Source organism: Pleurodeles waltl, chromosome 5 (assembly GCF_031143425.1).
Source record: "Pleurodeles waltl isolate 20211129_DDA chromosome 5, aPleWal1.hap1.20221129, whole genome shotgun sequence".
Classification (NCBI taxonomy): domain Eukaryota; kingdom Metazoa; phylum Chordata; class Amphibia; order Caudata; family Salamandridae; genus Pleurodeles; species Pleurodeles waltl.
In genome coordinates, this window is record NC_090444.1 from 1314012868 (window position 1) to 1314025700 (window position 12833).

At 44.8% G+C, this 12833-nt stretch overlaps 1 protein-coding gene across 1 annotated transcript in view; it reads left to right on the top strand.

Annotated features, from left to right (window-relative positions):
• RARS2 (arginyl-tRNA synthetase 2, mitochondrial) overlaps positions 1-12833 on the top strand; it is a 205974-nt gene that overhangs the window by 90379 nt on the left and 102762 nt on the right. Inside the window, exon 10 of the mRNA XM_069235558.1 lies at positions 1189-1295. Coding sequence (XP_069091659.1) covers positions 1189-1295 — 107 coding nt within the window. The remainder of the gene's footprint in view (positions 1-1188; positions 1296-12833) is intronic.

Consider the following 12833-nt stretch of genomic DNA (forward strand, 5'->3'; position numbering starts at 1 on the left):
TTCTTAGATTTGAAGTTATAGAAGTCTTCTTTTTATTCTTTTTTTTCTCTTATCCAATAGTACATGAATTCATAGCAGCAACAGCCAATGCGTTTTGTCCTTTCACATAGGACTTCTTCAGGGCTAAATAATTGACCTCAAAATTGATTTATCTAGTTGTTTCTTATTAGCCATTGGTACTTCCAAGGTAAGCTTCTTCCCAACAGAAAATCTCAAAAACTACGATTGCTTCTACTTTGCCACCGAACCTCAACAACTTTATTATATGAAGGCGAAGGGAGGTAATAAAAAGCTGGGATTAGGATGATTGACCTGTTTTTTATTTTTATTACCTCCCTTCGCCTACCATTGTTTCTAAACTGTTCTTTCCCTTTAGTTTAAAGGAGAACACCTTGGCAGCAGGTGTCGGTATGAGTGCACACAAGAAGGACAGATAAATATAACTTTTTTCTATATCTTAGGGACTTTTGGGTTAGGTGCGTTGATTTGTAGCGTGCTGCTGTGTATCTTGGAGAATATTAATAGTCTGAATGACCTTGGATGTAACATCTGTCCAGTCTGACTGTTACAGGATGATATCACCCACTGTCTAAGTCTTCATATGGGAGGCCAGAAGTTAATTAGAAAATCAGTTGTCTGATAGTCTAATACAATAAACCCACCCTAAGCTGAGAACATAGATAAGGCGCCTGCGAAGAAGAGAAAATCAAGACAATTGGAAAGCACATTTCTAAACAGAACGTGTGCTCTGAGGCCTGGTTATAGGTTAGGCGAACATTAGACTTAAACAAGTTCTAAATTAATACAGTTAGCATAAGTGATTATATCAAATGCAATGTTACAAAAGCATACTTTTCTCCCATGGTAAATATATGTATTATAATTCAGCTAAATTATAAGTGATTTATAAAATGCACACATTTATTTAATATAATATATCACATGTTGAGAATATACGTAGTATATGAAAGGGGTGGGCACTAAATTATGCTGCTACAGTAGTGATGTAAATTTGCTTTACCTAGAATTTAAGGGACTTAGAAATACCTACCATTGCAGGAATTAATTTTCTTAACTCCTTCAGCACAAAAAACATAGGGGACTGAAATGTTTATCTACTACCTTTTACCTTTTGATAAATCTAAAGATATATTTTTGTGTTTTTTTCCCTCTCGCTGGGCACTTTAGCGTCTAGGTGTGCATTTTGATGAATTTTCTGGAGAGTCTTTTTACCAACAAAAATCACAGGATGTATTACAACTGCTGCGAAATAAAGGACTATTGCATACATCAGTGTAAGTCTGTCAATGTATAACAATTATGAAAACTGATATTTTTGAACTTCCCCAAACCGAGATGATTTTTGACTAATCATGATGGGAAATTCCTTCTCTAGGGGCAAGAAGGTTGATTAACTGTGGGGTGTGCATTTTAACCTGCCACAAAGTAGTTATCTACCTGGAACAGACATGCAGTAGTCACAGCCTTCCCCTTCCATATGTCCATAAACTCAAATATAATAATTTGATTTGTTCTACATTATAAATGTGAGTTTGCCATTCAAAGGTATGTGTTTCGGTGGTTATTTGTCATTAGGATGTTTTTATATTATCTTAAAATATTCCTTCATGCTTTGAACAAATCACTGCAAAGTAAATTATTTATCATAGCGATGTTTTGGTTTCGAGACCCTCAAAAATAGTAATAAACGTCTGCATCTTCTTTTTTGGTTAAATAAAATCACGGGGTTTGCTCGGACATAGATAACGATCAAAATGTCTATAAACAAATTAACTTAAAGATAAGTTACTCCTTAAAGTTACCATTACTTTAAAAAACATCACATAAGGCATTAAACCTGCTTGACAGCAAATGCCAATTTTATTTCTACTGTGAATATGGTAAATGACATAGTGAAAAAGAGAGTTTGCGATTGGAAATTAACTAGAGTTGTTAAAGCTCTCAAGTAAAGAAGGGAACTTGGTGAACATTAACATATTCTATTAGTAAATTGCAACGTGATTAGATAAGATAACTTGGGTTAAGAGTGAAAATGTCACTAGCTAACTGCATTAGTTTTATGAAGATAAATTGGCAATGCATTTTAACCTTTAATGAAACTGGGTCTGTATCGGCACATTGAACAGTAAATCACATCTAGTATTGTAACTATTTTATTATTAATTTTTGTGCTTTTATACTTTCATTCGTCAAAACATTGTGTTGCAGAACATACAAAAGGGACAATCAGATAACTCGTAGTTAGCATATATATGCGAACATTTTAGAAGAGAAAAGTGGGAGATTTCTAGAAAAAAATCAGGAGAATGTATTTCCCCCATTGACTTCTAATGGGCCCTGACTCGGGTTACTGTTATGTATGGGATTTGCAAGTCTGCTGCTGTAGGATCCGATATTAGAAAGGCAAATGTAAGGTTTTTTTCCTTACCTGTCAGGAGCACGGAGAAAACACTATAGCAGCCAGAGAGAGCATGATGCAAGTGCTGTGCAGTGGACTGCAGGAGCAGGTTGCTGGCAGTACATACTCCAAGTTACACAGAACCAGGCCATGTCAGCTGAAGGCCGCAGAGGAGTCAGGTTTTTAATTGCAGAAATCTGGAGACAAGAGACTAGTCTTGAAATCGGTAGTCTCCTGCCTGAATCAAGAGAGTTGGCATGTATGAGTTAACCACTTAATGCCTACCACTTTCTTGTGCTATGATTGTTACAAGTAATAAACTTCAACACCATAAACCTATGAAGGGGAGGAGGGGGCTTGGTCTACAGTGCTATGTTAGATGCAGAGAAAATTGCATTCTGTAATATTACTGAGTCTCCTCCTTGCATGGAACTCTTCCCAGGCATAGGGAAGACACACAAAACAGTATACAAATTATTCAACAGCAACTCACGTCTGTTAAGCCATATCAGGTTTCATTGACAAGGTTCAAATACTCTACCCTTTTTAAAGTCAACCTTCTAGATTACGTGCTTTTATGCAAGCCTCATAGCACCTCACAGCCCCAGTTTGTTTTAACATATTGATCTTACTGCCATATTGTATACCAAGACTGAGACCTGGATTCCCATAGATTCCAGACTCATAAGTTGGTCCTGTAGATCTTTCCTGTGCTTCAGGAGCTCCAAGTCAAGTCCGGGAACACCAGAATTGGTTCCTTCCATAAGACAACTCTGTTTTTGCAGAGGACACCCTTAGGTTTTTTTTCGCCATTGGTTTACTCTGTTAATTGAATAAGCACTGTTCTTATCCCACCTAATAAAGCGCCTGTCTTCAGAAATGCCTGACTTACCACTCTTCTCAAAGCAGCAGACCCATCTTCCACCTTAGAATTGAAAAAAATATCATTCTTAGAACTTTGGTGCTGGTTGTCCACTCTGCTTTCTCCAAAATTTCAAATTTTTCTCAAGCCTCCTTAAAGAATCCACAGCACACAGTTGAAAGCTTTTGAGGCGCTCATGAGAGAATGTCAGTTGGTTGATTGTTTTTTTCTTTATTTCTGAAGTTACCCTGCAAGTTACATAGCTTGGTCCCAGAACGGCCACATTTGCGGTAGTCCGACCGTCAACGCAAGGCTGATGGTCCTAGGAACGCTAGCCTCCTAATGAGCCCCATAGAATGGCTATGGGGCTCATTAGGAGGCTAGCGTTCCTAGGACCATCAGCCTTGCGTTGACGGTCGGACTACCGCAACTGTGGCCGTCCGACTGCCACATTACATTACAAACATAACATCTCTGCCGGGAAAGTGGTTCCCGACAGCGGTCTGAGTTATACTCAGCCAGGGCGGCACTGAATTCATCGTCACCTGGCTGATTACAACTTGGCTTTCTGCCAGCCTTCTCAAGGCAAGGTCCCTGCCATGAGAAGTCTGGCAGAAAGCCAGTCCTGGCGGGCCACAGGGTGGCCCCTGCATTGCCCATTAAATGGGCAGTGCAGACCCCCCCCTGCCCTGCCCAGCACTATCTGAATGCGCACTGTCTGCTCTGCAGACAGTGCACATTCCGAGGGTACTGTGTGCTATGGTACTGGCTTTGGCTCCCTTAAGGAAGCTGAGACCAATATCGTAGCACTGTTCCCACCGGGCTGCCTGGCAGGAACCTCGTACTACAATATTCTGGGCTTGTATTACGCTGTGTGTGGGGGGGGGGGTGAAGGTGGGGGGGGGGGGGACACCATGGCAGTGGCATCCTCCGTGCGAGTTTGGCAATCCCACGGTGGGACAGCCAAACTCATAATAAGGCCCTAAGTTTCGAGAGCACCCCTGTGCATCTCAACCACAGATTTGTGTCACTGAGAATTCTGCTTCTGGTTTGGAGAAAATACTTATTTTCCAAGGATGGTTTAGGCTTCATTTTACACGTAACTCCAGGGTTCCTTATTAAGCACTTCTGTTTCTTATTCACCATCTTCCATGAGTGCCAGTCGCTGCACACTTTGGAGGGATGGCAACATTTCCCTTTTTAACTCCAAATTAAATTACCCCACCCTTCATGTGAAGGTAGAATTTTGCTCAAGAAAGTTCCTTTGCTTGGTTTGGTGTAAACCATTCAGTAGTTCTCTAGAAATTCGTGTTTAAAATATATATTTTTGGTGGGCTTGAAATGGTTAAAATAAACAGTGATCTGGACCGTTTATCAGCAGAGATCTGCTGTGTACCTTGATTTGAGGATGCTCCACAGACCCAAAATAAAAAAATATTAAAATTTGATAGTGAAGGAGCTTTTTCTCCCATTCCTGGCTTTGCAGGCCTGATTGACTGTCCCAAGCTGTCATGAGGACCTTTTGGACCTTCGTTGGTCACCCCTGTTCTAGCTGTATTTTACATTTCATATTTTATTCATTTCAGTAAAGCTGCTTTTAGCAGTACTTTATATATATTTTTATCAGTTCGCTTTTATTCCAGGAATACAAGGAACAAGCTGCTTGTTTAGTTAGCCTTTGCATGCCATGTAATTAGTACTTTCTGTCCAAGGCTAAGAACACTGTACACAATATGGTAGTTTGCGTTGCCTGTTCAGGACACCGCTTCTAACACCTACACACAGGACTGTACTTCCAACACAGTATGGGTCATTATATAAACGGTGTAGTGACTCAGAAGGGGCAGAGAGCATTCCAGTCACAACCATCCTGGGAAGCATGCTGTGCGACATGCAGCTTCCTGGTTCTAATCTACCAGCCTCCTGAGAGGATTGCCATCTACACTGCTGGTCGACTCCTGACACTGGCTATAAGTATGGGACTAATCCCTTCAATCGGGCACATCAGAAAGATACACCTGCTATGCTTTCAGCATAGACGTATGGTTAGGTAGGAACTCCTAGAACGGCTAGAACCACATATACCATGGTTGGATTGTTTATCTTCATTATCATGTTTGTAACATTGATTGGATTATTTAATCTGCCTAATTATCACAGCTCACTCTCTAAATGCCAGATTGCGATTGTTTCAATAAATGTATTGAAAACTTATCTTGCATCTCTTTGTGTCTCGCCTTGGCATGCATGAGTAATATCACGAAAGGGTAAGATCTGTTTCCACGACTTGCTTGGGGAGTCAGAGTGTCATGTTCAGGTTGCCATATTCACTTTCCACCCAGGTAGGTTGGAGGTTTGTGTGAGGCACTGCGAGCTAGCAGGAATTGGGCCACCAGATACTGATGGGGTGGATGGACTCAATCTCCCACAGTCTGAATTTCTGCCATCCCAAATACGCAGTCCTGTAATCAGAGTAGGAATTGTGCAACACTTCAGGAAATGTATTGCAACTTCAAGACATAGAAATTTGGTCCCCCATGCTATGGAAACAATAAATTAAAGGAATCACAAAAGAGACCGGAAGAGCTATCTGCCTGTGAATAAAATTAAAAAGCTCATACTGTCAGGGGCTTCTCGGACCGCTGGGCTTGCAGATACTCATGCCATCTAGTTTAGGGCTCGGGCATTTCAACTTGTTTTTCTTCAAAGATGCTTCAAGTCACTTGATGTGCTGTCACTCTTCACTTAGGCTGCAGTTTGAATGGGACCCAACTCCAGCTTAGATTGATTTTTTTTTTTTTGCCATCAGGTTTGGACGCATTCAGCAACAGCGCCGAGATCGACATTCTCCTTGCAGTGTTTCTGGCCTAATTGCTCCACTTTTTGAGAGCGATGACTCCAAAAACAATCACTACGTGATTGAACTCTACTCAGTGAGTCTCCTGTGAGACACACCATTTGTTTATACTGACCGCGCCCTCCTTGTCTGAGATTCCAGGTAATGGAAAACACACACACTTTAAATTTTGTCTTGACTTTAATGCAAAGTATCGGTGAGTGGACCAGCATGAAGCTTGCAGTCACTGTTTCTTCCATGACAAAACCTCCTGTAATTTGTGCCTCTCCTTCTGGTGTAAAGACCCTGAGGTACCGAAGGAAAAGGTATTGTGCTCACTCATAAACGTAGCAGCAGTTCTCTGAGATACCCACCATCTTCAGATAACAGGATGCACTTGCCATCATGAAGGAAGAAGTGGGTCCTTCTAGGATAGCAGCGTCCCAACTGATGCACCGCCCCAAGGCATTGTCCCCAAGTGTCTCTGAGGGAGAAGACCTAGACGGGGCACCCTCTATGATAATATTAATACGGCCCTGCACCAGGAAGTCACCAAAGTGAGTGAGTACCACTCCAGTGAAAGCTCAGGGGATGAAGCCCTTCTCACTTAATTCATCCCTATGCCGAAGAAGACCATTGCTTCGAGGCATCGAGGAAGGCAGAAAGAAGGCTTTGTAGCGAAGCAAGTCCCACAGAAAGGGGCATGGAACAGTGTCACTCTTTGACCCCCACTTACACAATGGGCGCCAAACATCCCTCTTCAAAGCCAAAAGTGCCTCCAAAATGGATCGCCAACCTAGATGCTACAGCCCATCAAAGGAATCCGAGACTCTTATCTTGGAGAGCGTGGCAGAGAAAATCAACCCCAGATATAGGTGGCTGTCAGTATGCCCAGAATCTGGCAAGATTTCTGCTAAGGCGCCCCTTGATATGAAACTTAACCAACACAGTAAAAGAAAGGCATGCTCTAACTTAATTATGGAGATCCAATAATTGTTTGAAACAGACCCCCTAAACACTAAGCTTGGTGGATAAGGCGACCCCAGAGGTTAACAAGAGGACCGTTTACAAATACTGGAACATAAAGCCTTTTTCAATAAAGGCACATTGGAACAGCCATTGAGCTAAAAGCTTGCATCCTAGCACAGCATTATCAGTTAACACAACATTGGATCATTGTGACGTTCATTATTTTCATAACAAAAACATAATATTTGAGAGGCCCAAAAATATTAAATGGGCAATTAAAAATTCATTAAATGACGACAATATGTGAAAACTAGAGCATCAGAGCTTCTACAACCAATATACAAATAGGTAACCATTATTACAAATATATAGTTAATTATTTGTCATTCCGAGAGCACTTGAAAGTATAAGCACTATCCACTATGTCACTTGATGGCATCCATTGCTGCTGTTGAAAAGACACGATATTTGTATTGATATCAATTCATTATATTACAACCTATTTTTGAACCACTATCTATAAGGCTTACAAAACTGTCAATTGTTTTTAAAACTGTTTTTATTATGAGTTTTCAAGGAAACATAGGGTCACAGTGGTACCAATCCCCTGCAGTGAGGGTAACAGCAGTGTATGTTACATCAGTAATTCAGTGAAATATTCAGTACCCTTTAGAAATCAACTCAATGACAACCTTACAGGCAGGGCCTGCACATTCCAATGTATAAGAGCGAAGTGGCTGTGTGCTCATCTTGTGTAGGTAAGGTTGTCTTTGTGTCTGGGGAAAATGCCCTTGAAACTGAGTAATCCAAGTGGATCTGTAAGAAGTGGGCCAGGCACACAAAAATGAGAACAGGTGTTGACGGGACAGCAGCATTTGGGCTCCAGAGCAAGTTGCCATCTGGGTCTCAGCCGAAGGATCGGGGGCAGTGGAGGATGCAGCCCACACAGTGGTGCCAGCGAGGTAGTGTGTGCATGAGCCAAATGTGCATAGTATGTAGCGATAGAGCCCTCAGGGCATCAAAGGTTCAGTTGGGCTGCGGACTGGTTGGGCCCGCTAAGGTGACGGAGGTTGCTTATGGGCACCCATCAAGAGGCGGTGGAGGAGCCAATGAGCAGTGGGAGCTGGCAGAACTGATCGAGTAAGGTGTCCCAAGCATCGGAGATGGGAATTTTGCATAGTCGACGAGCCTCTTCGTAGCGAAGATCCTCCCATTGAGCCCTCCCCCATCTGCAAACTGCACCATGTCACGCCACCACAGGAAGCGTCTATGTCTCCCTCCAATGCATAGTCAAGGCCCTCTTCACCAGGAAGAGGGCCATGCTGGCAAAACGGGTGTGTGCCCTGTGGCACTTCCTGCGCCTGAAGATGCCCAGGGCGCAGGCCTCCCACTAGTAGATATAAGGCAGCTCTGTTACATCATGTAGGATTGCATGTACGGAAAGCTAATATGCAGAGAGGGGAGAGCAGGACCAAAGCATGTGACACAGATTGGCTGAGGCCGATTGGCACTGGGGGACATTGCAGGTGCACCTGAGGGAAGTAGTGATTAATCTGGTCTGGGGTGAGGTAGGTGTGGTGTAGGATGATAAATGTAATGTTTTTAAACCATGCATTCCAGGAGAACTTCTGGGGAAATTCCAGGCACTACTCCCATTCCTTGTTGTGCAACATCTCCCGATATCATCTTCCCACATGCCACGTACCTCTGTTAGTGGAACCCAGTATGTTCCCTTATCACTTTCTGACTCCAAGTGATGGGGTGCCGCCCTGCCACAATTTGGAGTAGTGCTTGTAAAGCTGCGTGGGTTGGGGGCTCCTAGTCCACTGTGGGCCAGAGAGTCAGGCAAGTGTTGCGGAGTTGCCTGTATATTAGAAATCGGCCTAGTGACATGTCGTAATCCACAACGAGCTGGTCGAATGTGAGCAAGTGCCATTGTAATTAGATCTCCTGTTGTGGCTAAAGAGTGCTCATGCCAGTGTGACATGTCTGTTGTGGAGTTTACTCTGGGGGGGTGGCAGGCCCTGTAGTGGGAGTGCTGGGGCATACGATTAAATATGGTGTGTGAGAAAATGCACCCTGGCCATACATTTACAGGTTACCCTCGTCTGTCAAGACCTTAGGGACAGGGGTGTCTGTCTTGAAAGTAGAAAACTTATAACTGGGGTCGATATAAGGGTGTCTGTCTCATGACATGTCTCGCCAGGTCCTTCTTGCAAACTAACAGGACAACCACTGCAGCTTAGTTGCCAGGTAGTCTGCCTCAGAAGAGGGGGTGCTTAGTCCGTCCTTGCCTATTGGCAATTGCAGCTTTGCCAATGATATGTGGTAATGTTTGTCCCCCCCATATGAGCTCTCTTAGGAGGACGTCCAGCTCCCGAAAAAAGGATCGGGAAGGAACACGGGGGAAATGTGCAATTTAATACAGGAGTTGGGGGGAGGATGACCATTTTTAAGAGGGCAATTTTCCCCGTCATGGCTAATGTAAGCTGTTTCCAGAACCTCACCCTTGGACTTAGAGAGGACAGGCCTTTCCCCAGGGTCCAGTTGAATAAGTCAACTGTTGAGTGGTACAGGTCCACCCAGAGGTACTGGACTGTGGTGTCCCACCAGCTGAGTATGGATCCCCCTAGCACACTTCCCACCAGGGACCATAGGAGCACAGTGGGTAAATATTGGATTTGGTTCACTTGATGCGAAGGCCCGCTGCACAGGCAAATGCTTCTAATATGGCGTTAATGGGTGTAAGGTTAGAGCGCACATCATGGAGATAAAGTAGCAGATCATCTTTGTACAGGGACACTGCATGCATGCTATTGGCCAAAGGGATTCCCTAGCTCTGCCCCTCCCAAAGATTGCAGATAGCGAAGGGCTCCAGGCAATGCGAAGAGCAAGGGGGACAAGGGGCATTCCTGTCTAGTCCCCCTGCCTACCGAAAAGGCTGGTGACATGAGCCGCCCAAGGTGCACCCGGCATGTAGGTTTTCTGTAAAGCAGTCCCATGTGAGCCAGTACCTGAAAGAGGTAATCCCATATGAGCACATCAAATGCCTTTTCAAGGACCAAAATGTGACAGGCCGCATGGGGGAATCTGCTCAGAGCTTGGTCCTGTACATATTAGATGCGTTTCTGGAATCTGCTGCAGCCATGAAGAAAGATGTTCTGTTTGAGATTGATGTTCTCAGGAATAGCTTGTGCGTACATGTTTGCTAGAATTTTTCCCAGTATCTTATAGTCAGCACCTAGGATGGTGATCGGCCGATAGGAGGGCAGACTGGCTGTGTCTCCGTTGGGCTTAGGAAGGGAGAACAAGAGGGACTTGGGACGTGGGCAGTTCCCCTGTATTTAGAGCTTTGTTGTACATCTCTGGTTAACAGAGCACATGGCTTGAGGCAAGAGTGGCGTAATGCTCAATGGGTAGGCTGCCGAGGCCAGGGGTTTTGTTTCTAGCAAATTATCAGATGGCTTGTTTCATGTCGACGATCGTAACCAATTTGAAAGCATTTCATTCCACAGCTCTAGTAGATGCCAAAGCTTGTTTTTCTGTGGCGTACTGGCGGATATGGGACTCTTGGGAGTACCACAATAGTGGATCCTCCATGCAGTCTCTTGGGAGATAGAATTTGGACATCGGGGAATTGGGCCATTCCATTGCACCTCAATTATGTTTGCGTCCTATATACCACCCGCCCCTGGTAGTCCGTATGTGGTATTGATCCCAGAACGGCATGGGAGCAGAGAATACTCTTGAAGTGCATATAGACTGTGAGGCGCAGAATAGAAGAATTAGACCCGGATATTAGGGTGTTTAGTCCTTCAGATATCTGCAAGTGCCCATTGGCGGACCCACCCCACTAAATGCTCTGACTGGTTATGTCTGGGGTTCCTGGGGTGTGGAAGCTGTCCAAGTGCAACTCAAGGACAGTTATTATCTCCTCCCAAAACCCACAACATATGTTTTTGTGCTACGACGCCACAGAGCCCATTCCATAAGGGGCCCTAATCCATGTTTGGGGCATAGATAGTATCCAACAGGACCAGAGAGCCCTCCAGTTGGCCCTCCATGACGACAAACCTGCCTTCCTTGTGTATGACTCTAAAGAGGACTTGAACGTGAACTCCTGGGTGGATACAGACCATTGCTTCTCAGGCGTAGGCTGTGTAGATAGTGGCATAAATCATCTGTAGCGTTCTTACAGAAACTGTAGTTCTGGGCCTGTGGTGTGTCTCTCTTGAAGGAAGAGAACGTGTGTGTATTGACGCTTAAGATAAGAGTATAACGTATATCGTTTCCGTGCCATGTGGATGCTGTGCACATTGAGGGTGAGGAATCTAGTGAGCACAGGCAGGGCCATGGTGGATGTAGTGAGTGATGTTGGTCAATGTTGTGCAGTGTGTGGTGTGACCCTGCCCCTTTTGCACCTGCAACACCGTCTTCGTACTCTTAGGAGAGCGGTACATATCTATCTGGTCCAGGTGTGGGAGAAGGAAAAACCAGGTATTGTAACCGGTATGAACAACAACTGTAGGAGCCTACCGCACATGACAGTACGCTCAAAAGGAGCAGTACAGTTTACAACTAAATGAGGAGGGGTCGTGGCTGTGGGAGTGCAGGTGATGTACTCAGGCACGTTCACCAAGTGTAATCTCGTCTTAGTAAAGCTGGGCTCTGTCATAGATGTGAACACGGCCGAGTGGGGAAATAAGATTTGTTGACTCAAATTCCCCACGAGTGGGAGTCCAAGTTGTCTCAGCGATGATGATGTGGGCAGCATGGCAATTGAGCCAAAGTGTGCGTTCCAGGACTTCGGACCCTTGATGTTACTGGTGATCAAATCAAACCATCTTCTGTCTATGGGGTCACCAATAGTGTAGTCTGGGAGTCCCGATTAGAGCCATCTGAAGAATCAGAATCCCCATCAGTACTGAAGCTATGTGGTCCTTCTTCGCCTGTATCTCCCTACTCAGTCACCGAGGGATGCTGGTGCCTGGAGGGCCTGGTGTCGGTTTGTGATAATCTCCTTAAGGACTGGGACTTTGTAGGTGGAGAGGTCGAGTAGGGACCTCGCTTTGGCCCATTCCTCCTTTTACGTCCCGGCTGTTGCAGGTGGGGAGCTGCTGCAGGTGGATTGACACATACAGCAGTGTGGTGAGCCCAGGCCTCTCCCGAGTTGGGTAAAAAGAGGGAGGTCATGTCAATAAGGATCTTTAGGAGGACCGCAACCACCTGGTTGTAATCTGGGAAACACATGATGATCTTGTCTTCAAGTTTTAGAGGGCCTCTCTCCATAGCCTCTTCAAAAATGTGATCCCGGTCCTTGAAGTGAAGGAGCTTTGCTACCATTGGGCGCACCAGGGCCCACGGAGGGGACCTTCAGGCAGAGACCAGGTGGGCTCTTTCCAATGAGTAGAAGGGGTGAGGTCTGAGTGGTCAACAAAGGTTCAGAACCAGTTCTCTAATACCAACAGTGGGTTTTGACCGTCAATTCCCTAAGGCAGTCCAAAGATCGAGACGTCGCTTTTCCAGTCCCGACCCTCTGCGTCATCCTCTCGCTGCTCAAGGGCGCATACTCACTTCTGCAAGTCCAGGATAGTGTGCTGATGTTCGACAGTTTGTGGTTGTAGTGAGACCTGCGCCTTTTCTCCGTCTCCTATTTTTCTGCGATTTGTCCTGGAAAAATCCCAGTTCAGACATGAGGGAGCCCAATTAGGACTCCGTAGAGACACAGGAGCTCTCTATGGCCGTTA